Raw genomic sequence first — 25,050 nt, 5'->3', positions numbered from 1 at the left:
CTCCAGTCTGTACGTACCGTGTGGGTGGGTGGGTGGGTATGGTTTGTTGGTTTGCTTGCTTTGCTTTGTCTCTTGTCATGAATTGATAATTTCTGGGGTTTTGTTTTGTTTTGTTGTTTTTCAAGACAGGTTTCTCTGTGTAGCCCTGGCTGTCCTGGAATTAGGTCTGTATAGACCATACTGCCCTTGAACTCAAGAGATCCTCCTGCCTCTGCCTCCCAAGTGATGGAATTAAAGGCATGCACCAAGGATATTTTAAAGTACTGTTTAAAATTTAAAGGTCAGTATTGTTACCACACTCCCAAATAAAGCAAGTCTTAAAGTGGTCTTTGTGGTGTTAAAGCGCTGAGGATAGCCAGGACCTTAGGCAAGCAGTGTACCCCTGAGCTGCGTCCCTAGCAGCTCATCCTGTATGTCACTGTTTACGCAGGTTACCTGTGCACTGTTTTCAGCTTACTGTTGGCTCTGTGGCTGAACTTCCTGTTTGCTTGTTCATTATCTGTCTCCTCCCTTCCTTTCTTCCTCCCTCCCTCTCTCCCTTCCTTATCTTTTTTTTAAAGATTTATTTATTTATTTTATGTATATGAGTGCTCTATCTGTATGTACACTTGCACACCAGAAGAGGGCATCAGATCCCAGTATAGATGGTTGTGAGCCACCGTGTGGGTGCTAGGAATTGAACTCAGGCCCTCTGGAAGAGCAGCCAGTGCTCTTAACCTCTGAGCCATCTCTCCAGCCCCCCTTCCTTATCTTATCCCATGAATCTGAGTTTGATTCAAAAAGCCAGGTACAGTAGCATGAGGTCATAATCCTAGTAGGAGAATGAGGCAGAGATAGGTGGGTCCCTGCTGTTTCCTTGATTGCCAGTGTAGCCAACTTGGGAATCCTTGGGTGAGACTGAGAGACTGTCTCAGAAAATAAGGCAGGTAGCTAGTGAAGTGGGGTGTGGGGGGAAACGCTTGCGGCAGGCCCGAGGCCCTTGTTCAGTCCCGTGCTGGCAGGAGAGAACCAGCTCTCCAGCAGTCCTCTCTGGACTGCGTGCAGCGTGTGCATGCACACAGTAAAGGAATATTGTTGAAGAGGAAAATGGGATGGGGGTTGGGAACGAGCCTCCTCTGGCGAAACGCTTGCCTGGCATTCACACTAACCCTGGGCTCGGCTGGCAGCACATTATAAACCAGCTGTATGCTTGTAATCCCAGGATTTTTGGTAGTCGGGAGGGACTGAAAAGGTCATCTTTGAATGTAGGAAATTCTAGGCCAGCCTGGGCTACGTGAGACATTATCTGAAGCAAAGGGAAAATCAAAGTGGATGGGTCCTGAATATTGTTACCTGAGGTTGACCTCTGGCCTCCACATGCATGTGACACCTGTTCACACACTCCCACGAAAGAACCTGTGATCATGTTTGGTTCTCAGTGAGACCATTGTACTCAGAATCTCAGGTTTGTAGTCACCGCTGTGTCCAGGGAGCCTTCTTTGTGTGAGGCAACATGAGGCGGTGCAGTGAAGAGACAGCAGAGAAGCGTGCACTAAAATAACAGTGCCAAACACCGTGGTGGATACGCACCATCAGGAAGCGTGACTTTACGTGCCCTCCTGGTGGTGTGGTTTGCTCCAGCATCCAGAGACTTGTGTGCTGTTTCTGTGTGAGCGAGCAGTACTTTTACTGCGGTTTGTGTTCATAGTCCTTTCTCCCGCTGTAGGGGATAAAACCCAGGGCTTCTTGCATATTAGGGAGCACTCTCTTACCTGGTTTGCTGTGTGCCTACCCGCTTCCATCGGTTTTGAGTCAGTGTCTAAGCTGTACTGGCTGGCCTTTAGAGTTGTGGCGCTTTTGGCACTTCTGCATGTGCTGTCATTATAGGCGTGTACCATCGTCCATCATCTTAGCCAACAGACTGCGCATTATGGATAATCTCAAGCACACGACTCAAGTTTGTTTGTATTTTAAAGTATTGAATGTTCTATTAGTTACCTTTTTGGTTGGTATGACAGAGGAGCTTGATAAAGCAACTTAGGGAAGGGGTTCCTTTGGTTCACAGATTGAGGGTACGGTCCGACATGGCACCAGGTGAAGCACCAGGTCACATTGTAACCACAGACAGGAAGGCCAAAGCAGTGAATGCTGGTACGCAGCTCACGTCTCCTTTTTACTTCTTCTGGGACCTCAGTCCATAGAATGGTGCCACCCACATTTATGGGGGTCTTCCCGTCTCAGTTAGCCTAACCTAAAGACCCCTTGAGGGGTATGCCCAGAGATTTGCCTGCTGTAGTTCTAGGTCCTGTCAAGTTGGCAGTACCAGCTGTCAGATGTGTAATGTTATTTTGACCTGTTTTTCCTTGGGCTTTTGAGCTGACTGTTTCAGTTTATCTTTGGTTCTTGTTTTAATGAATTCAGTCTATTTTATGTCTCCCTTCTGGGAAGCATCTCTCTCTCGGCTCAGGCTTTCTCGTATGCCAGGTTCTTTGTCTTTTGTGTGCCTCCGTTTCATTTCCTACATGGTGTGTTAAATTGTTGCTGTGCCTTTTCCTCTTGTACATGCTTAATGTGGACAGTTCTGCCAGACTTCGTATTTGTTCTGCCACTGTCTAGGCAAGACGCATCTTCTCGCCAGCCCGCCTGCCTGGGGTCTGTTTCCTTCCACTTCATGCTATCTTGAGTGCTACAAGCAGTGCTTTGGCTTCTAGGACATGGTTGTGGGAGAGGCTAGAGAGCTCTTCTCGGGTCAGCTTCAGCCCTTTTCGGGAGCCCCTGCGAAGCCTCTCTCCACTGAGTACAGTTCTGTTCATGGTCCACCCTGACTCATACTGCAACATATCGAATGAATGTTCTTTCATGCTTCTGCTGAGAGCCTGTGTGTGCCTGAATATCTGTTCCTTTATGGTCGTCATCCAGGCTTGTTCCTTATTTATTTTTAACATATTTATTTTACGTGACTGGATCTTTGGCTGCATATACATATATTTCTGTGTACCACATGTGTACCTAGAGCCTGTGGAGGCCAGAGGACCCCTTGGAGTTCCAAATGGTGTTGAGCTGCCATATGGGTACTGGGACTTGAACCTGGGCCCTCTAGAAGAGCAGCTGGTGCTCTTAGGCACTGAGCCATCTCTCTAGCCCCCTGTGTGTTTGGGACACATCTTGCTACAACTTTAAGGCCTCAGACTTTGAGGCTAGCGTTAGGTTTAGTAGAAGGCTGGCTTTGATCCCACAGTCCTTCTGCCTCTCAGATTCCTGAGTTCTGAGATTACAAACTACACCATCAATCCCAGCTTAATTCTTTAAAATAATTGTCTTGTTTTATTTATACCTGTTAATACAGTTATATGTTAATTGACTGTAGCTTTTCTCTATGGTTTATGTACTTGCTCTTCAATTTTTTATTTTAAAATTTTGAAGTTTCTGTTATACTTTATTACTAGTTGTGTGTATGAAAAAGTGAGAGAGAGAAAGACGGAATAAGAGAGATGGGGAGAGATATTTAAATGTTAGAAAAAATGCATGCCCTGCACTGAGCTCCATCCTTTACTTTTAGAGACAAGTCTTGCTAAGTGGCCAAGGCTGGCCCTTGAACTTGAGGTCATCCTGCCTCAACCTTGCAGTTAATTGGGATTATAGACCCGGGCCTCTAGGCCCAGCACATTTGATTGTCTTGTTTTTCAGTTTACCGGCTGTTGGGCTGTTTGCATCTGTTCGCGTTTTGAATAATGTGCTGAAGATTACTGTACAAGTCTGTATGTGGTTGGCCCTCCTGTGGCTTTCCAGTCCGTGCACTCCCCTGATGACTGGCCAGAAGTACCCAGGGGAAGCACTGCATCTGAACTGTACAGGCATTTTCTTGCTGTGCCCCAAATAATACAGTATAATATAATTCCCATCGTGTGGGGATCTAAGGAACTCGGAGGTGATGTAAAGCATAAGGAGGATGTCAGTTAAATGCAGACACCACCTGATCCATGCACAGATTCTGCGGGCAGTGCTGTGCACGCCTGAAGGAGAGAAGTTGCTAGCTCAGATTCTGACTTTGGTGAACTGCTGAGGAATTACCAGGCTACTTTCCCTAACAGCTTTGCCCATCCGCCATCTCCCAGCCAGGCTGGGTGGATCACCGACACATCTTTCGAAGCCCTTAGAATTATGTGCTGCCAAAATACCATCTGTATTCTAGTAACATTTGACAGTTTTCATGTTTTTTCGTCCATATGAATTTTAAGAGTTATATCAAGTTCAAAAACCAAGCAGAAGTCTCCTCTGCATGCACACAATTGCATTAAGTTGATATATTTTGACACTGGGTCTTTTTATCCAAGAATATGGTAGTTTACCATTTAAAGCCTTGGATTTTCTCGAAAATTATCTCTTTATGTATATTATTTTCATTTGTTCCTTTGAGATTTTTATTGTTGTTGTTTTTAGATTTGTGCATGTACTTGTGTAGGGCACATGTGTGTAGGCACAGATATGCTGTAACATTTAATTTTTTTTCATTGGGAGGGAGCATGTGAGCTGTGGGTGCCATGTGGAATCAGAGGACACCTCTCCGAAGTTCGTTCTCCTTACACTCCAGCTTTCAGGGGTGAGGCTTGTGTGGCGAGTGCTTACACCCACTGAGCCACTGGGCCATCTCGCCAGGCCTGTTGCTTTGTTGTCAGTGGTTCTGGGTCAGTTAAGCACAGTTAAAACAATGTTGGCAGCAGTGTATCTGCGGGTCCCTTCTTCCTACCTAGACAGTGATGGAACGCCTCTGGATTCCGTGTTCAGCAGTTGATCTTGTGAAGTGCATGTACTTTCTCGTGTTTGGGTGTTGTGGTAGGTACTTTTTGCTTGGGTCTTATAGGAATGGCTCTTAAATTTTTTGAAAAGCTTTTACTACAGCTTGATATAATCATTATTTTTAATCCTTTAATAGTATGAATTATTTTAACAGATTAATATTGAACTGTTCTTTCATTCTTACATAATAAATCCTGCCTTAAAAAAATAATCCTCTTAGCTTCCTTTCTCTATTTTCAGATCTGTTTTGTGTTTTGCATGATTTTGAATGTTTATGAAAGTTGAGTCTCCACATAGCCCTACACATAGCTTCAGATCATCACATCGCATCAGGTCCTGCTCCAGATCTAATTTTTTTCACATATACTCCTGATAATTTTGAAGTATCAGGTATAGTATTTCATAGATAGAAATATTTTGCTTTTTTTTTTTTTTTTTTTTTTAGGATAAACTTCTTTTAAAAAATAGTCCTGAGCTGAGGAGACAGCTCAGTTAGTGAGGTGATTGCCTGATGACCAGAGCTGGGATCCCTGCTGCCCATACCCAGGGCCGGGCTGGTGGCACTAACCTGTAGCTTGGTTCTGGAGGTGGCCTGGGGAGACGGGTGGGTCCCCAGAGGTAGCGGCACCTCTGCCCAGGTGGTGAGCTCTGTGCTCAGAGATCCTGTATCAAAAAAAGAAAAGAAAAAAAAAAGGTGAAGGGCTGGGCATAGTGGCATACGCTTTTAGTTCCAGTCCTTGAGAGGCAGAGGCGGGCAGGCCTTTGTGACTTTAAGGCCAGCCTGGCGCACGTGTTCCAGGACAACCAGAGCTACATCATGAGACTGTCTCAGAAAACCGAAAAATTAAGGTGGAGCTACTGTTGAGGTGGCATAGCAGCTAAAGGCACGCGTCCGTCCTTTAGACCGTCCCCTGGAAGCCACACCGTAGAACCAACTGAGTGTTCATCTCCAACCTGTGTGCCAAAGCATGGTGCACACACACACACACAATAAATAAACGTAAAAGCTGGGCGTAGTAGCACTTGTCTTTAAACCCAGCACTTGGGAGGCAGAGGCAGGCGGATCTTGAGGCCAGCTTACCCTACATAGTGAGTTCTAGGACAGCCAGCGCTACTTAGAGAGTAGCTGTCGATGAATGAATACATGAATGAAATATGTACTGTGATGGCGGGTAATAGAAGAAAACATTCATCTAACTGATGTCTTGAGCTCTAGCTTAAGCACACGTGTAGTGCACGCCACCCACATACACATGGACTCACACAGACATGCACTCATTCATATACCGCACATCTTCACACGCAAAATGAAAAGCGGGTACCATTTACATCTAAAGGAGATATCCAGTTAGTGCTCAGCTTCCAGCGACTCACGTAAGGATGTGGAATTGCTAATATGTGTATGTGTCCGTATATATTTGTGTATACATTCATATTTGAATCAGGACCCAGAGAAAATTTACATGGCGGTAGGTTGATGGCCTGGAAGCCTTCTAACACCCATATTTTTCTTCTTGTATCTTTTCCCCTCAGTGATTATTTCCTTAATACCAGGTCATTTGTCTCTAATTCTACAGTTTCCTGTAATCTCTGTTTTGCTGATGGTGTCCTTGTAAAGGTCACCTCAGTTCTCTGTGAAATAGACTTGGTGTGGTGTTTCAGTATGCTGTTATCTTCATCTTGCTATAGGTCATTTAATATGAATATGTATTATAAGATGGGATACTGTTTTTTTAGATATTATTTTAATTTTATGTTTACAAATGTTTTGCCTGCATATATGTGCACCCACATATGTGTCTGGTGTCAGCAGAGGTCAGAAGAAGGTAGTAACTATTCTGGAAGTGAATATTTGCCACCGTTGCGGATGGTTGTGAGCCACCGTGTGGGACCTGGGAGTCAAACCCAGGTCCTCTGGAAGAACAGCTGGTGCTCTAACCTGCTGAACCAGTTCTCCAGGCCCCAAGATGAAAATTTTTAAATACTATTTTATTTTTAATTTTTTAACTATTATTTTCATTATTTGTATGTACCTCCTTGTGGTTGTGCATGCATGTATGGGGAGAGTCCCTTTGGAAGCCAGAGACATCATATCTCTGGAGCTGGGGCTAAAGGCAATTGTAAGTTCCTTAATGTTGGTACTGGCATCCAAACTCAGGTTCTCTTCAAGAACAGTCTGCACTCTTAGCTGCTGAGCCTTCTCTTCAGCCCTAACCAGTTTTTATATTGTTAAATGTTTTTGTTTGTTTGTTTGTTTGGTTTGGTTTGGTTTGGTTTTGGTTTCTGGAGCATGATACCATGTAGGCTGGCCTCTAACTCACTGTGCGTTGAGGCCATCCTTGAGCTCCTGATCCCAAGTGCTGGAATCACAGGCATGCGTCACCATGCTTGGCTTAGCAGATAGTTTTAATAGGCCACCCTTATCCAGCTCTCAGTAGCAAATCAGATCTTCAGGCTTGTTTTATTGAAGTAGCAGAACCCTGATAGGATAACTTGGTAAGATAGCACATACTGACTGAGTAATCGTATGACAAAGTCCAGCATTCGGCAGCCAGACCATTCAAACAGTAAAACAATTATTGTTGAACCCTTGCTCAGATCCCAAATGTTCAATTTTGCCAATAATGACTATGGAGCCAGATGCTGGGGTTAAAGCTTGCTAGCTCAGAGAGGCAGAGAAAGCACCCAGCTGACGTCCCACAAGGAAATACCCTTGAGCTCGGTGACCCTCCTTTCTACTTCCTGTGGGTCTCTGTATCCATCCTTTAGACCTCCTCTCGCTCTCTGTGGTTTCTTTCCCCTATTTGATTCCTGTCATCTTACTGCTTGCTCCGCTTCTTGACCTAAGGTTAACTCTATTTAACCCTGTTTACAGAAAGCTCTTGGATTAAAGGTGTGTGCTATGGCTGAGCCACACCACAAGTACTTGTTTACATAAACAGAAAGCTCTAGGATCAAAGACTGAGCCATACCACAATTAGAAACAGGTTTTTAGAGTTCGCAGTCTCGGGGTTCACAGTAGAATCATTATCCTGCCCCACCCACCCTTTCTTTGCCACGAGCACAGTTTTCATTCTGTTTACCAACACTGCATCTCTGCAGTCATCCCCCTTCCTGTGCTTATGTGGCCTTCAGTTCCCATTTTTCTGTTGCAATTCTTTACTTTTCCAGTTTTCATGTGTGCACATGTGATGTGCGTGTGTATGTATGTGTGTGTCCATTAGCATTTGTACGTGAACATGCTAGTCTAAGGTTTGGGAGTCACCATCCTTAACCAGTTTTTCATTTCTGAGTTTGTCTTGGTGGCAGGGGCTCGGTGAAGCTCAGAGCTCTCCAGTGTGGCTCGCTAGCCAGCTTGCTCTGGGGATTCCCCAGGTTACGGTGAAATTACAGGTGATTACCACATCCACCTGTCATGTATGTGAGCCTCTGGGTGTCTGTACTCCAGTGCTCACACTCAGTGTGCCCAAGCTCTGTAGCCACTGAGCTATCGCTTTACACCAGTTCTTTCTAGTCTGCAGAGGAGTTCGTGCCATCTTGTCCCAGTATGTATTAAATGACATCTTTGTTGCTTAATTAAGCACAGTGGCTGGCCACCTGCCTTCCTTGAAAGTGCAGTCTGGCAGAGAGAAAGAAAACAATAACTAATTAATATAGAACTTAAAACTAAGAGAAGTGTTTTCAAGGGATGAAGTCATGGCTGCAGTAGGACAGAGAAACCTGATCTAAATAAGAGACCAAGGAAATGTCTTTTGAAGTGATATTTGAGCTGAGGCTTGGAGAGGTGTAGCTGTGTTAGAGCCTTCGCATAGTGTGAATAAGTCCCTGGTTCAAATCCAAGTTTGAGATAAGAGCTAAAAAGTGAATATTAAATGAAGCAGATGAGGGGGATGCAGTCAGAGGACCACGTGTAGGCTTGGTGGCAGAAGGAAGCACAGCATGTGCCAGCAACTGGGAGAAAACAGCTGGGCCAGAGGGCAGCAAGTTTGGGATTGCTGAGATGAGCTGGAGGATGATAGCATAGCAGAGCCAGACTCAGGAAAAGTATTGGCGTGTGTGTGTGTGTGTGTGTGTGTGTGTGTGTGTGTGTGTGTGTGCGCGTGCGCGTGCGCATGCGCTTAGTTCATGTGTGTTTGAGATAGGCACATTGTTTGAGGTAAATACAGGGGCCTGGAATATGCTAGGATGATGGTCCGGCAAGACCTGGTTCTGCTTCCATCTGTCTTCCCACCTCTCCAGCGTGGAACTGTAAACACATGTTGCCACATCCTTCTGTGTTTGTGTGGGTGTTAGGGATCAAACTTTAGGTCTTCATGCCTGCACAGCAAGTACTTCACCAACTAAGCTATTTCTCAGCCCTCAATAATTAAATTTTTAAGATGTCTACGACCATAATTGCTTCTCACTGGGAAAAAAAGTAATGGTTTGGATAAGTACATACTTCTGAAAACAGGTCATCTTTTTGTGCTGAAGGATTTTGTATTTAACAGTCTAAATTCTTTTTTCACTACCTCCATGAAGATAATGGCACATAGCATGATATGCTATTTTAATTAAGGAACTAGATAGGAGATGAATACCCTGTAATCAATAAAAAACAAGAACAAAAACCATTGTGGATGTGGGGAAAGAGTAAGTGAAGTATGTACGTAGGAATTAACACGTCTCAAGTATTCAAGAAGGAGAAAAGGTTTTAGCCAGACAATTATTAAAGTAAGCTTAGTAGCTTGTCGGAAAGGCTCCCAAGTTTTTATTCTAATATGTGTGTGTCTGTCTTTGTAGGAGAGTCGTTATTTTGATGGACTTGGAAGTTGTGAAATCAGCTGAAGTGGTTGGAGTAAAGATTGGGAATCCAGTGCCCTATAATGAAGGTAAGAGCCTCCTTACAGGTTGAAGCCCCCAATTGGATTCTAATGTTTAGATCCAGAACACTGCCTTGTGACTTAGACTTAATAAAACAGTCGTTTGGGGAGTAAAAAGTTTGTTATTCTGTTTGTTGTTTTATTTCACTTCTTGAATAGTGAAGAGATGACACGGATACATCAGGAGAAATGTAAGGACGAGGATAGTGGTCATTCTGTGTAGGAGTTGACATGTGTGCATGGGGGTTACAGACTTGGCCAAGTTGGTGTCTTCCTCTAGTGCCTGCTACCTGAGTTCTAGATGGAGGTTCTCATGCTTGACAGACAAGCTTTTTACTGACTGAGCACCTCCCTATCCCAACAAATGTCTTCTTAGGTTTTATCTTAAAGTAGTTATTGTTTTGTTTCTTTCTAGATTTATTTTTCAAGACAGTTTCTCTGTGTCCAGGCTGTCCTGAAGCGCACTGTAGACCAGGCTGACCTCAAACTCAGAGATCTGCTTGCCTCTGGCTCCTGAGTGCTGGGATTAAAAGCGTGTGCTACCACATGCCCGGCTGTTTTTATTTTTAAGTAGTCCTTGCTGGCCTTGAACTTCCTGCTTCGGCCTCCTGAGTGGTGGGGTTACAGATGTGTGCCACTACATCTGACTCACACGGTGCTGCCAAAGCTGGCCTTAAACCCTGTGTAGTTGAAGATGACCTTGTACTCCTGATCCTCCTGCCTCTACCTCCCAAATATTGGTATGATAGGCCTGTGCCAACATATTTAATAACAACCTTTATCTTGACGGCAGAATTATTTCCTGTGCATGTTTGAGGCCGGCCTAGATCACAAGAGACCCAGTCTCAGAGCAGAACGAAGGAGCCTTTGGTCTTTGTCTTGTTCTTCTCAGCCCTGAACCTGGTACCATTAAGTATTGTCAGAGCGGATTGTAATCCCAGCACTCCGGAAGCTGAGTCAGAGGAGTATTGAGGCCAACACTCACTACATAGTGAATTTTAGGCTAGCCTGTGCTACACAATGAGATCCGACCTCAGACTCCTCCTCCTAACAATTTAAGTTTTTTGTTGTTGTTGTTTGTTTTTTTAAATTTTAAGTATATTGGCATTCTGCCTCTGTATGTCTGTGTGAGGTATCAGATTTCCTGGAACTGGAATTACAGACATTCATGGACCACTTGGGTACTGGGAATTGAACCCCTGTCCTTTGGAAGAGCAGCCAGTACTCTTAACTGCTGAGTCATCTCTCCAGCCTGAAATTGAATTTTTTATGGTTGTGCATACCAGCATATATGTGGAGGTCAGAGGACGACCGAGGAGTCTGTTCTGTCATCATGTGGACCCAGGGGCGGAACTGCAAGGGTCATTAGTGTTTGGGTACTCTTCAGCTTTGGCCCTCACCTAGCCAAGCCTGGCCCCTGCCTGGGGTGCTGGGGTGCAGTGTGAGCCGCTGTGCCCAGTCAGTCAACACTTACTCATCAGGATGAGGATATTTGATTTCTCGTTCTTGCTTGCTGACATTTTGATTAAGAATGAATGGTGAGGGGCTGGAGAGATGGCTCAGAAGTTAAGAGCACTGGCTGTTCTTCCAAAGGTCCTGAGTTCACTTCCCAGCACCCACATGGTGGTTCATAACATCTATAATGAGATCTGGTGCCCTGTTCTTACCTGCAGGCACACATACAGGCAGAATACTGTATAAATAATAAATAAATCTTAAAAAATGAATGGTGAATTTTGTCAAAGGTTTCTTCTGTATCTCTTAATAATCGAATGCTTTTTCTATTTTAATTTGCTAATATGGTGAGTTATGATTGATTTTTGGATGCTAAAGGAGCCTGGGATTTTGGGGATAAGTCTGGATTTGTGCTGTATTATCCTTTTTGCATATTTGGATTTGCTTTGCTGAGTCCACTGGATTTGGTTTTGTTTAGTATTTTTTGCATCTCTGTCTATGAGAGATTTTTTTTTAAGACTTATTTTTACTATTTTAATTATGTTTGTGTGTGTTTATGTGTCTATGCCTGGAGGGCCAGAAATGTTAGGTTCTCTGGTAAGTTACAGGTGGTAGTGAGCTGCCTGACATGGGTGCTTGGGGTCTGGACTCCTGGTCCTCTACAGGAGTAGTACACACTCTTAGCCACTGAGATAAAAATTACTGAGCCCCCTCTGAGTAATTTTAGTTTATAGTTTCTCATGCTAGTTTGGTATCTAAGTAATCCTGATCCCACAGGGTGACCTGCAAGACTATTCATTTATGTGTTTTGTAGGTTCATGTAGAATGTTTTTTTTGTTTGTTTGGTTGGTTGGGTTTTTTTTGTTTTTCGAGACAGGTTTCTCTGTATAGCCTCACAGAGATCCTCCTGCCTCTGCCTCCCTGAGGATTACAGACATGTGCCTCCGTACCTGGCTGAATCCTTATTTCTTAATTCACCCGTGATGCTTGGAGCCAGGGCCTTCCCCAGCCTTGATGCCACTCCCTCAGCCACCACTATGCCATCTTGCTTGGATCATACAACAGTTCTGACTCAAGTGTATTTGGTTTATAAATGTGGACATTTTCTAACAATCTCTTCTATTACTGGTAATTTAATTCCCTTATGATCACACAACACGTGTGTGTCTCAAATTCTGTGAAATTTATTTGTTTATTTATTGGGAGGGTTTCCCTGTGTAGCCCTGGCTATCCTGGACTTACTCTGTAAAACAGGCTGGCCTTTGCCTCTGCCTCTGCCTCTGCCTCTGCCTCTGCCTCTGCCTCTGCCTCTGCCTCTGCCTCTGCCTCTGCCTCTGCCTCTGCCTCCCCAAGTGCTAGGATTCCAGGCAAGCGCCACTGTGCCTGGCTGTAAATTCTGTTAAATTTATAGTCTTAGTTTTGTGCTTCAGATTATGATACCTTTTGGTAAACTATGCCTGCACTTGAAGAGAGCATATGTAGTTGTACAGTGTTTCATCGATTCTTCCTGAGGTTCTGTTTGCTTACTCTGTCAGCTGGGAGAGGAATACTAGATCCTCAGACTGTAACTGTAGGTTTGTTTCTGTTGCAGTTGTGTTTGCGTTCTTAGATTTTGAAGGCCTGTTCTGAAGTGTTTGGCCATTTAGAATAACTATGGTTTGGATGAAATATCTCATTATGAGTGCCTTTCTTTACCCACTGACAGTCATATAACCAAACCACTTCTCCTTTTCAAGTCAGTGCTGTCTTGATATGTCTTTTCCCGTAGTCTTATTTCTAATGTATTTATAGCATTAACACAATTTTGTGTTACATTTGAATTTTTTAAGCAGTATATAGTTATGTCTTGCTTTTATTGTCCAATTTGATGATTTCTGTTTTATTTATTTTTATTTTTTTTTTACATTTCTCCGTGTGTGTGTTCAGTTTTGAGACAGGACTGAGTTTGTTCTTTACTCTGGGGTCTGGGAAGGCAGTCCTGTGAGGGGGAAGTGATCAAAAAGCAGGCAACAGAGTCCATGTCAGAGATAGACCCGACTCCCCTTACCAATGAACCCACATGAAGCCTGAGCTGCCCATCAGTAACATATATGTAGAGGACCTTGGTCCAGTCCATACCTGGTCCTTGGCTGGTTCTTCAGAGTCCATGGGCCCCTCTGGGTCCTGATTGGCTATGTTGGTCTTCTTGTGGAGCTTTCGTCACCTCCAACATGGATCTCTGAGTTTTAGTCCAGTCTGGTTTACAAAGTACGTTCCAGGACATCTAGGGCTACACAGAGAAACTCTGTCAGGAAAAACTGGGAGGAAAAAAGAGAAACTTAAGATGTTCATATATCTGTTTCCTTTATATTTTTTGTTTTATGTGTTTGAGCGTTTTGCCTGCATGTGTGTAAGTGTACTGTGTGCAGTCGGTGCTCTTGGAGCCCAGGAGCGGGCGCTCGTTGGCTCCCTGGAATTGGAGGAACAGATGGCCGTCAGCTTCCATATGGGCGCTGTGCTCTTAACCCTGAGCCATCCCTCCAGCCCTGTTCCTTTAACTAGCAGGAATGCTTGTTTTAATTTGTGAGTGGAGCTGCATGGCTTCAAAACCCGCACTCCCGGTTGTACAGAGAGCAGTCCTCCTGCCGCTGTGTCCGCGCCCACTGCTGCCTTTATAGATGACACATCTCCGGGTTTCCTCATCCTTCAGGAGCTTAGCTCCTCCTGCACCCCACACACTTTACAGAAAAGACAACGAGCTCTCTACCCTGTCTTCTTCTGTCCTCCTTTAAAAATGTGTTTTCTGTGAAATAAAGTCTTACCTTGTGGCTCAGGTGGACCTGAAACTCACATTACCCACCTCTGCCTCCTGAATGCTGAGATTACAACGTCCCCCTCCCCTCCTTCCCCCCCTCTTTCTATTTCCTTCTCCCTCTTCCCTCCCCTTCCCTGTCCCTTTCCCCCTTCAGTAGTTCCTGTGTGGCTGTTCCATGGGTTTTTTTAGGCAACTTTTTTGTTGTTAGACCCATTTATTCCCCTGCTCCGACTATTAAATGTGTGCATGATCATGGGTTTGAACTCCAGCACTGCAACAAGGGAAAAAAAGAAAAGTCAACAAGAAGCTACAATAAATTATATCATGGATAGACCAGTATGAGGGCCGAACGGGCTTGTTTACCAGGAAGGATTGTTAGGTTGGCTGGGAATGCGCCTGTGGCTGGCAGATACAGTTGGATAGCCTCGTCTGTGTCTGGGGGTACCGCAGTCCTCAGCGATGCGTGAAAATGCTGCTTTCTTCACGGCCATGCCAACAGGCAGTTACTAATCTTCTCTGTCTCTAAGAATGTGATAGGTGATTTTGCTTTTGCTTTTGCTTTTGACCTCTAAACTGGTTGTTGTTGTTGTTGTTGGCCTGTTTTCTAATATGTTGTTTTTCTTTCCAATTTCTAAGAGTTTTTTTTTTTTTAAATAGGGAGTGTTGTCCTTTGGCTCAGATATGAGTTGTAGACTTTGTTTTTGGTAAGTCGCTTTCCACTTCCCTTCCCATGTTTCTTCCATTATTACCTCTCAAATTCTTCATCTTTTTTTGTTATTACACCAAACCCTGTACATCCAAATATATAATGCAACCTCCTGGATTCAAGTTGTAGATTCTTTTTTACTTGCTTATGATGTTTTGCTGTACGGTAGTTTTTATTTATTTGTGTATGTGTTTGCTTTTTGATGTGTATGAATGTTTTGCCTGCATGTATGTCTGGTGCCTGTGGAGGCCAGAAGAGGGCGTAAGGTCTACGAGGAACAGGAGTTAGAGTTGTGAGCTGCCGTGTGGGTGCTTGGTACCAAACACAGGTCTCCTAGAAGAGCAACCAGTGCTCTTAACCACTGAGCCATCTCTCTGAGCACATGTTTGGTTTTGAGACAGTGTCTTACTGTATGCCCAGACTGACCTCAGACTTGAACCCGTCCTCTTGCCTCGGCTTTCTGAGTTCTGGAATTGTAGGCATAGGCCCTTACACCTGTCATCTGAACAGAAGTTTTATTACTGAGCTGGAGAGGTGGCTCAGCAATTAATACTTGCTGCTTTCCCAGAGGACCGGGATTTGGTTCCCGTGCCCACATGGCTCACAGCAGTCTGTAACTCCAGCTCCAGGGACCTGAAGCTCCTGGCCTCCGTGAGGACCTTCATTAATGTGCATGTTTCTAGACGCAGATACACACAACACCTATAATGAACAAATGAAAGTCTGTCTTTTTAAAAAACACTTTGGCCAGGAGGTAGTGATGCATGCCTTTAATCCCAGCACTTGGGAGGCAGAGGCCGGTGGATCTCTGAGTTTGAGGCTAGCCTAGTCCATAGAGCAAGTTCCAGGATAGCCAGAGCTGCATAGAGAAACCCTGTCTTGAAAACTTAAAAAACAACTTTATTACTACTATTACTAATTTAAAACTTTTAGAGGCCTGTTCTCCAGCACACTGGAGGGAGGCTAAGACTGGATTGCTATAAGGTTTAAGTCAGCCTGGCCCATCTCAAAATAACAGTCAAAAACCAACATCAAAATGAAACAATAGCCTGGTGGCTGTGCCCAACACTCAAGAGGTAGAGGCAAGAGAATCAGCTTAAGGTCATCCTTAGCTTTATACTGAGTTCCAGGATAGCCTGGACTACATGAAAATGTCTTAAAAACAAACACACAAAAAGCACGTTTAGGGATGGGGAGGAACCTAGCAGCTATCATATTTTGAGTTATTTAACTAAGTGGCTCCTCAGACACTATATTTCAGGGACAAATGTTTGCAATAAAGATAGAGATGATTGGGGTCAGCACCGTAGCGCTGTAGGGAAATCCCCATGTCCCTCTTTGTTGGCCCTTCCCTGTTCAGCATTGTTTACATTACAGAGGGATGAGAAAAGAGTTCGCTGTCAAGGGTTATTTAATACTGAATGTCATTTTTACCAACCCAGTAGCGCTGTTATTTAATCCGCCAGGGAAATATCTTGGTTGGAGAGACCGTTGCAGTACAGTTCATTTCACACAGCAACAGCTTCTGAGTAGGCCCAGAACTACAGTTAGATTCATGTCCTCTGGAACCTAATCCAGAACCTCTGATATATTAGGTGCCCCTTGGAGTTGGGAACCAAACCCAACGCAGATCAGTAGGAATTCAAGAATACATGGAAATGCAAAATGAGCATTTCACTACTGCTGCCATATTAAGCAAAGACAGATGACCCGAAGTGTGAGGGAGAGAACACCGCAAACCCAGTCATGCTGCACATACTGTAGACAGATGATTTTAAACCTTTCATCCTTGCAGCTGCATTTGTCAGTGTGCATAGCTGTGCAGATCCTGTGTGCCTACACTCTTGGTGATAATAGCTTGCTTAGACTTAAATGTATTACACAGTGCTTAGTTTATTATTCATATTGGAATTCTGTTCAGCCTGAATGTGTCCATTTCTATCACCAGGAATTTAGAAATGCTGCATTGATCCTTCTTTTCTTTTTTTCCAAGGCAGGGTTTCTCTGTGTAGCCTTGGCTGTTCTGGACTCACTTTGTAGATCAGGCTGGTATCGAACTCACAGAGATCTGCCTGCCTCTGCCTCCTTGAGCGCCAGGATCAAAGGCATGCGCCACCATGCCTGGGTTGATCCTTGTTTGTTTTCAGTGGTTTGGGAGTTGAGACAGTGTCTAACCATGTAGCTCTGATGGTCCTGGAACTGCAGACCAGGCTGGCATCAAACTCACAGAGATTCGCTTGCCTCTGCCTCCCAAGTGCTGCTATTAAAGGCATGCGCCACCACGGCAAGCTCTGTTTATTATTTGTATTTTTTTTTTAAAGTGCTTCCTTGGGAAGTTGGTGGGTTTGTGTGTGAGTTTTTCTTTGCCCACAGCTCACTTGCCATAATAGTTATTAGAATGCTGGGTAAGAGTGCCGGTCACCGGAGGAGCAGTGTCTTCTGTAATCTGTTTCCCTCCTGGCTCAGAGCCGGTGTGCAGCCGCAGAGCTAGAGAACCTAAGAATTTCGATGTTGATCTAGCTTCCTGGAATGGCTTGATTTGCATGTGGCACAAAAGAGGTTATTATAAACTGAGCCTACATTGCTGCTTTGCAGAGTAGTCCTGGCTTTTAGAAAGACTTTCCCTTGGCTGTAGACTGATTTATTTGAGGTCTTGTAGGCAGCTGCTACGTTACAGTGCGTTAATTGGAGGGCAATCGTTGCTATTTAGAACACTCTGGAATTCTTGCCATTATTTGGTTCAGGACTGTATCTTGTAGAAGATTTGCAAGAGATAAAGGTTACTCTATTAAGTGGATTAGGAGCTTTTCCTAATGTTCTATATAATTAGAGTTATTGCTGCCAGGATTGGTTGTTTACAAATTAACTGCATGATGGCGAAGCACGTGAACTAGCCAGACAGAGCTGTGAGGTTTTCTCTCCTCGGTCATGTTAGAAGATGTAGCACTGTCTCCATCACAGTGCTGACACTTATGGAATTATGTGCTTAACTATCGTCCCTGATCCAGAGCTAACACTCCGAAAGGCTGCCGCCGCCACTGTTGCTGAGGCTGGCCTCAGGTTCATTGTAGCTGAGGAGGAGCGCCATGGATGTCTGACCTCCTGCCTCTCCCCACCGTGTGCTGGGGTTATAGGTCAGACCTACCAGGCCTAGTGCATGCTGGGTAGATGCTCTGCCAATTGAGCTACACCCCAGCCTCAGATGGTTATCAGTTGGAGACTTCTTATTAGGATATATACTGCAGTGAATCTTGAGACTATTGTGTATTATGTTCAGCTAAAAAGTGTGACTGTAATTCATATAAAAACGGACATGTACATGTTAGAATAGGTACATGTGGGTATGTGTTTGAGGGGGCTTAAATTGTAGTAAAATACACACCTACTGTTCAACTTTGAGGTGGAGCTCTACCTGCATTACCTAGGCTGGCCTTGAACTCCAGCTTCAATTATTGTTCTGTCTCAGCCAACTCTAGCTGCAGGCAGGTGCCGCTGCAGCTGACCACGTGCCATTTTTACGTGCACCGCGCAATGACCTTAAATCAGTTGCATTGTTTAATCTTTCCCAAGTGACGCTGCGGATGCAGCCAGCAGTCCAGTTCCCACTTCTGATGCTGGGTTTCAGGTGACTCTGTTTGCTTTCTGTCTGACTTTGAGCGGTCCACAGGCCTTCTGAGGGTCGATTACTTTTGTATGTATGTCTGTGTACATGTATGTGTGGGGAAGCCAAACCTGTATGTCACCTGTCTTCCCTTGGTCACTCTATCCTTTTTTCTAGACAGGCTTTCTCACTGAATCTGTAGCTCATGGTTTCTGTTAGCTGTTTATTGCACCCCGGGATCTGCCTGTCTCTGCCTCCCTAGTCCTCCACACCTCTCCAGCATACCCCAGCATAGCAATTACACTCAGTTTTCATGCTTACTCTGCCAAACGAGCGGTCTCCTTGGTCCTCAGTTTTCTTTTTATAGAAAGTGAATGTGTGTCCAGTGACCATGTCCAATTCAGCCAGACACAACTAGCAGGCATAGCTCTGAGAATGTGACTTCTTGCTTTAGATAATTTAGAGACTGTAGAAATGAAGAGGCCTGAGAAAATGGCTCAGCAGGTGAAAAGCATGTGTCCCCAAACCTGTTGGCCTTTGTTCCATCCCTAGGACTCATATGGAGGGAGAATACTGACTCTGTCAGTGTCCTCTGACCTGCACACAGGTGTAAGCATATTCATGAGGCGCACACACATGCAAATATCCTTCTTCAAGAAGGGAGGATTTAGCTGGAGAATAGGAGCTTACTTTTTAAAGTATGCCTTATGCAGCAGGTAAGTGTATGCCTTTTTCTAACCACTTGCCTTCAATATTGTTTGCTGAGCAACTTATCTTCTCCTCACTGATTTTAAAAAAGCTTCACCTAAGACTTTAAAATGGAGCCAGGCGTGGTGGCACACGCCTGCAGCCCCAGCACTCAGGGAGGCAGAGGCAGGCAGATCTCTGTGAGTTTGAGCCCAACCTGGTCTACAAAGCAAGTCCAAGACAGCTAAGGCTACACAGAGAAACTCTGGCTTGAAAAAACAATTAAAAAAAAAAGAAGACTTTAACACTGGGCTGGGTGACTGTAAATTCAAAGAAAATAGAAAGGCTAAACTGTAAATGCGGTGTTTGATTGTCAGTAGCCTGTACCCTTTTCCTACATAAATAAGATATCTCAATTTTTCTCTCCATAGGAAGAACTAAGTCATAATCAGTTGTATTTAAGCTTTTAAACTTTATGCTAAATGAATTTTTTTTTTTTAGTGGCATAATTACATCTGTTCCACTTAAGGATAATTTTGTCAGAAAGGAATTAAATAGGTGTGTAGCATGCCGGTGAGTTAGGAAGCCCAGGAGGAGTTAGACCTTAGCGTTGTAGAAGGCAGAGCTGAGGTGGCAAGGGCGATTTGCTGCCTGTGCTCACCGTTTTTAGTGTTTGGGGCACTCTGGAACTTTTTTTTTTTTTTTTTAGCTGCGCTTATAAGCTGCAAGCACTTTCAGTGAGCAGCCCAAATGAGGCTGACTTTGGCCTTAAGAGCCAATCACGGAGATGAAACCAAGCCTCGTAAACTTGTTATTTTAAAACATAGCGGTAGGCAATTTACAATTTTAACGTTTTTCAACTTGATAAACATTTGTCTAAAGGGTGAAGGGCAAATACATACTCTCATGGTTGTGGCGTTTCTTATTTTCTGCTTGAGAGACATGTTCATTTCCCCTCCTTTTATCTCCCTGTTGCCTTGACACGGCTGCTTCTGAACTGGGTTCTCATCTCTCCCTGCTGTGACAGTTCACTAGCACTTCACGGTACCCGAGACTCTTTCAACTCATATTTTCCACGAGCTGTCAGGTGCAAAATAAGGTCGCTTTGTTTGGGGGAAAGGGTAGAATCCTTTCTGAACGTCTCCTTTTCCTTTGAAGCCAAAGCACTTGAGAGACAATTGAGCTGCTTTTAGGTTTTCCTTACCACCCCGCTTTCTCTCCTGATGGATCCTGCCATGAATCCTGTTGATGACATCGATTTGTTGCTATGGAAATAGTGGTGTATCACAGATCCAACCCAGTGGCTTTACTGCAGGTTGTTGAAGGAGAAATGGGCAAGCTTTAGGGAGCACCTCATTAACCCTGCAAGCTGTCAGTTGTAAACAGTTGAAAGGTAAATGGAACCAGCTTTACTTTATACAGACAAGAAAGTGAATTCTTGCACAGCATGCAGCATGTTCTGCCCCTCTTAGGCGCTAAAGGGGTGGGGTTTCTAGGGTACTCATGTTGAAATCTCTTGACTGCCTTTGCACTGAAATGGCCTTTCTGTTTTCATCTCTAGGACACGGGCAGCAGCAAGCAGCCCCTTCCCCAGCCTCCGCAGCCACAGCCTCAGCCAGCAAGCCCCAGCCACAGAACGGGAGCTTGGGAGCGGGTAATTACGATGCCATACAAGAGTGTGGGAAGTAATGGGTCAAGATTGGAATGTTTGAAAACTTGCTCCTGAGACTGAACAGTTTTCAAAATTCTCTTCATGGGTCAGGCACAGTAGCTTGGCCAGCACTTGGGAGGTGGAGGCAGGGGATCAGAAGTTCAGTGTCATCCCCCACTGCATAGCAAGTTTAGAGCCATCTTGGGTTACATGAAACTCTCAAAAAATCAAAACAAAAAAAATTCCGTTCATGGTGGAACTGCGAAGAATTATCCCAGTTACTGTACAGTATTTTTTTTAATGTAGGTAGTTGAAATATACCGGTTCTGTCCCAGAGATACACTCCTTGATTAATACTTTATCTGGTAGTTACACACCTTTTTTTACCTTACATTTTGTACCTTTTTGTGTGTGTGTGTGTGTGTGTGTGTGTGAATCTCTTTTTCAAGTTCTCAGCTTTTTACCACCTACCACCCACTTGTTACATTTGGCTTATCTCTTTAAGTTACTAGTTTAGTTTTCTAGGTCTCATGCGTAGGACTTTATCATTTCCCTTGTGACAGAACCATTACTTTTGGCATGGCTTGCCTTTATTTACTTACTTACTTACTTATTTAACTCACACAGATCCACCTGCCCCCGCTTCCTGAATTCTGGGATAACAGGCATGCAACCACTGACCCCTCCCCCAGCTGGGACATGGCTTCTATTTTTTTCATCTCTCTCTTTTTTTTTAACTTTTTATTTGTAAATTTCACACCATGCACCCCAATCCTACTCATCTCCTTGCCCCCTCGTACCTGCCCTCCGCTCTTGCAACCTTCCCCCTCCAAGAGAAAAAAAGTCTGTGGAAGCTAGAGTGTATAACAGTGTGTCTCACAGTACACCCCTTTGTCCATTCTTCTTTGCTTGCAAATGTCTCTTGCTATGAGTCATTGGTCTAGTTCAAGGCCTGGCACCTGCTGTACTATCAATATTGGAACCTCACTGGGACTCCTCCTATGTTCTGTTGTAGCCCTCTGTCCATGGGACAGGCCCTTCACATGCTCCAGCAGACGGGGTAGATGTTGGGGTGGGCCAACTCAGAGCCCTGGCTCCGGGCCTGGATCAGAGCTGGTCAGCTCTCCCACCCTGCCTGGCTAGCTCATCTGGTGCTGCAGCCAGCAAGGGGCAGGGCCAGCTCTCCTGCCTACTACAGGTGACAAGAGCAAGGGTGGAGGTGTTTCTCCCTCGCCCATGCTACCAGATAGCAGACAAAAGGCAGGCCAGGCTCCCTGCTCACACCCCCTGCCCACAACCAGGGCCAGCTCTGCTATGCTGCCCAGCCGCCCCCCCCCCCCCCTTTTATTTCTCTGTAGCAGCTTTTGATGGTATCATTTTGTTTACTTCCTGACCTTTGTTTTAGGAAGTTCATGTCTGGGATGCCACCTTTGAAAATTATGATCTGTAGAACATGGCTAAATTTACTTTTAGAGTTTTGTTATAATTGGTTTTTATTACCACATCATACTTGCCTTCTCGCTTCCCTCTTCAACTCTGCTTTTATATTTTAATAATATATAAGAGTTTTGTTTACTTACTGTGCCTGCCATGGTGTGCACATAGAGGTCAGAGACAACTTGCTCGAGTCAGTTGTGCGTCCTAGGGATTGAACCTAGGTCTCCAGGGTTGGTGACAGGCACTTGAACCTACTGAGCCAACTCTCTGGTGCCCATTTTTATTTCTTAATGCAGGTTCCTAAGAGAGTTAGAGGTAGGGCGTCACCAAGTTTCCAGGACTTGTCAGGACACACAGGTCTCCCTGCCAGTCTCCATTCTTTCTAACTCACCTTCTGTGATTGTGTAAACCTATCACCTCTCTGATTCCATGAAGCTACACTCCCTCAGCTCTGACCCTGTGAACTGCTGGAGTGGGTGGGGGGATCCATTCTCTATGTGCTGCGTGACTGAAAAGCCCCTGCCTCAGCTGGAGTACGGAGGGTGCATTGCTTCTCCTGTCTCCACAGACTCTCCTGTCCATTGGCATTCTTTAGTCTTATATTGGAATTTTTTTTTAATGATCAATTAATGTTCCCTAGGCTGGGAGGTAATGGAAGAAATGTGTGACAGGTGCTCCCTGGTGTAAAGACATGAAGTTAATGAGTGGCTGCTTTTGGATCTGGAGTAGAATTGTGGGAGGGCCCCCCCTCCCTGGTTAAACCCAGGACCCTGTTTGTACTAAACTAGTGTGCACTACCGCTGAGCCGCATCGCCAGACGTGAAATCCGGGGTTTTATCCTGTGTGCGCACACATAGGTGCGTGTCCTTCTGCAGGCTGTGTTCGTGCACCATCCTGAGGAGCATTGTCACTACTGTCGTTCCTTCAGACTCCCCAGAGCAGAGAACTTGAAGGCCCAGGAATAGTGTGGTCTATGCCATGGAAGCTCAAGAAATGGATTCCTTTTCCTTAAACAAATTCTGGTTTAAAAAAAAAAAAAAGTTTTGGCCAAGTGTGGTAGTGCACACCTTTAATCCCAGCACCTGGGAGGCAGAGGCAGGCGGATCTCTGTGAGTTTGAGGCCAGCCTGGTCTACATAAGTGAGTCCAGGACACAGAGAAATCCTGTCTTTAAAAGAAAGAAAAAAAAGTGTAAAAAAAAAATTAAAATAAAATAAAAAGAAAGAAAAAAGAAATTAAAAATTTGGTGGCCCACTAAAAATCTCAGCTGGTAAAAAGCCTGACAACCCTTATTGACCTTTCAGAACGCACAGTGAAAAGACTTAATTTCACGAAGTTGTTCTTTGACTGTCATCTACCCACATTCTCATACATACATCAAACACTGTGTAAATGATAGTAGAACATGTTTTAATGCTTGTTTGTTGAAATAGGGCTTCTCTGTGTACCAGGCTGGCCTTGAGCTCAAATACCCACTTGCCTCTGACTCACGAGTGTTGGAGCTAACAGTGTCCGCCACCACGCCCAACTAGAGAAATCTCTTTAAAAGGCCAGGCTTAGTGGTGCTTGCCTTTTAGAGCACTTGGCCTGCCAAGGCTACAAGACCCTGCCTTAAGGGCCTTGTTTGGGGCTTTGGTGTGGATAGATGAGATGGCTCAATAGTTAAGAGCATATATATTGGGCTGGAGAGATGGCTCAGCTGTTAAGAACACTTTTTCTAGTGGTCCTGAGTTCAATTCCCAGCAACCACATGGTGGCTCACAACCATCTATACTGAGATCTGGTGCCCTCTTCCGCATGCAGGTGTACATGCAGAGAGAGCACTCAAATACATTCAAAACAAAACAAAAACACTTTTTTTTCTTTTTTTAAGAGCACATGTATCACTTTCCTAAGTTTGATTCCAAATGCTCATGTCAGGTGGCTTACAACCAATGCTCGTCACTCCGGCTCCAGGGCACACGAGCATATGAGTAAAAGGTAAAATGGTTCTGAAAAGCATTTCGGTGTAGAAAATGGTAGATCAGGCTCTGTCTCCCACTCTTGCCGCAAGAACACAGCCGTGTCACTTGCAAAGGGGAAGCAAGGAAGCCATAGCACAAGACTCCTTGTTTGGATCTTGACCAAAAACTGGCTCTGATCTCAGCTGAACACGCCCTGAAAGTTTCACCGTAGACTGTCCTGCCCTGTCCGTGCAGTACTGAGACAACAATTGATGGTATAGGACCTCTACTGGCTCCTTAGTATCAAGCCTTGCCTGTGGCGTGTTCATATTGAGAATTAATTTTTGTAAGATTTATTTATTATACAACATTGTGCTTTAATGTGTGCCTGCACGCCAGAGGAGGGCACCAGATCTCACTATAGATGGTTGTGAGCCACCATGTGGTTGCTGGGGAATTGAACTCAGGACCTTTGGAAGAGCAGGCAGTGCTCTTAACCTCTGAGCCATCTCTCCATCTCTCCGAGAATTAATTTTAAAAGCTAAATAAAATAATGGTTGTCTGGCAAGGGAGATGGCTTAGTGAATATAAGGACTTGCTACACAACCATTAGGATCTGAGTTCAAATCCTCAGAACCCACATAAAAGCCAAATGTAGTGTGGGTGTCTCTAATGACAGCGCTCTCAGGAGATCAGAGACAGGACAGTCCCTGGAACCCTGTACCCGCTAACCTGGTACGTGCGATGGGAACACAACAAAGGGAACCTGTCTCACAAAGTTAGCTTTTATGAGATTGTCATCTGACATATGTCATTACCACCCCCACCTGTGTGCCACAATTGCCCTTTCTCTGTGTGTTTATGCAGGTTCTGCTGTGGCTAAAGCTTATGGTGCCTCAAAGCCATTTGGAAAGCCTGCTGGAACTGGCCTGCTGCAGCCTTCAGGCGGAACACAGTCCAGAGTGGTGCCCATTGCCAGCCTCACCCCGTACCAATCCAAGTGAGTGGTCTCACAGGACGTGTGGGAGTCCTTACCAAATGGTCAGGAAGTTACTGTGCATTCCTGTGGCTGTCATGTAAACTTCTGTGTCACTGCTACATAAGACGTGGTTCTTATTTTTCTGAACTAAAGAAGGATA

General features: G+C 44.7%; 1 protein-coding gene across 1 annotated transcript in view; it reads left to right on the top strand.

Moving 5' to 3' along the window:
- Positions 1-25,050, top strand: part of Rpa1 (replication protein A1) — a 50,207-nt gene that overhangs the window by 8,629 nt on the left and 16,528 nt on the right. The window contains exons 5-7 of the mRNA XM_055620164.1: positions 9,559-9,647; positions 20,443-20,535; positions 24,779-24,911. Coding sequence (XP_055476139.1) covers positions 9,559-9,647; positions 20,443-20,535; positions 24,779-24,911 — 315 coding nt within the window. The remainder of the gene's footprint in view (positions 1-9,558; positions 9,648-20,442; positions 20,536-24,778; positions 24,912-25,050) is intronic.

The sequence above is a fragment of the Psammomys obesus genome, unplaced genomic scaffold (assembly GCF_907164565.1).
Source record: "Psammomys obesus unplaced genomic scaffold, mPsaObe1.curated_primary_1811, whole genome shotgun sequence".
Lineage (NCBI taxonomy): Eukaryota > Metazoa > Chordata > Mammalia > Rodentia > Muridae > Psammomys > Psammomys obesus.
Note: the sequence above shows the minus strand (reverse complement) of the source record. Positions and strands in the feature narration are given on the sequence as shown.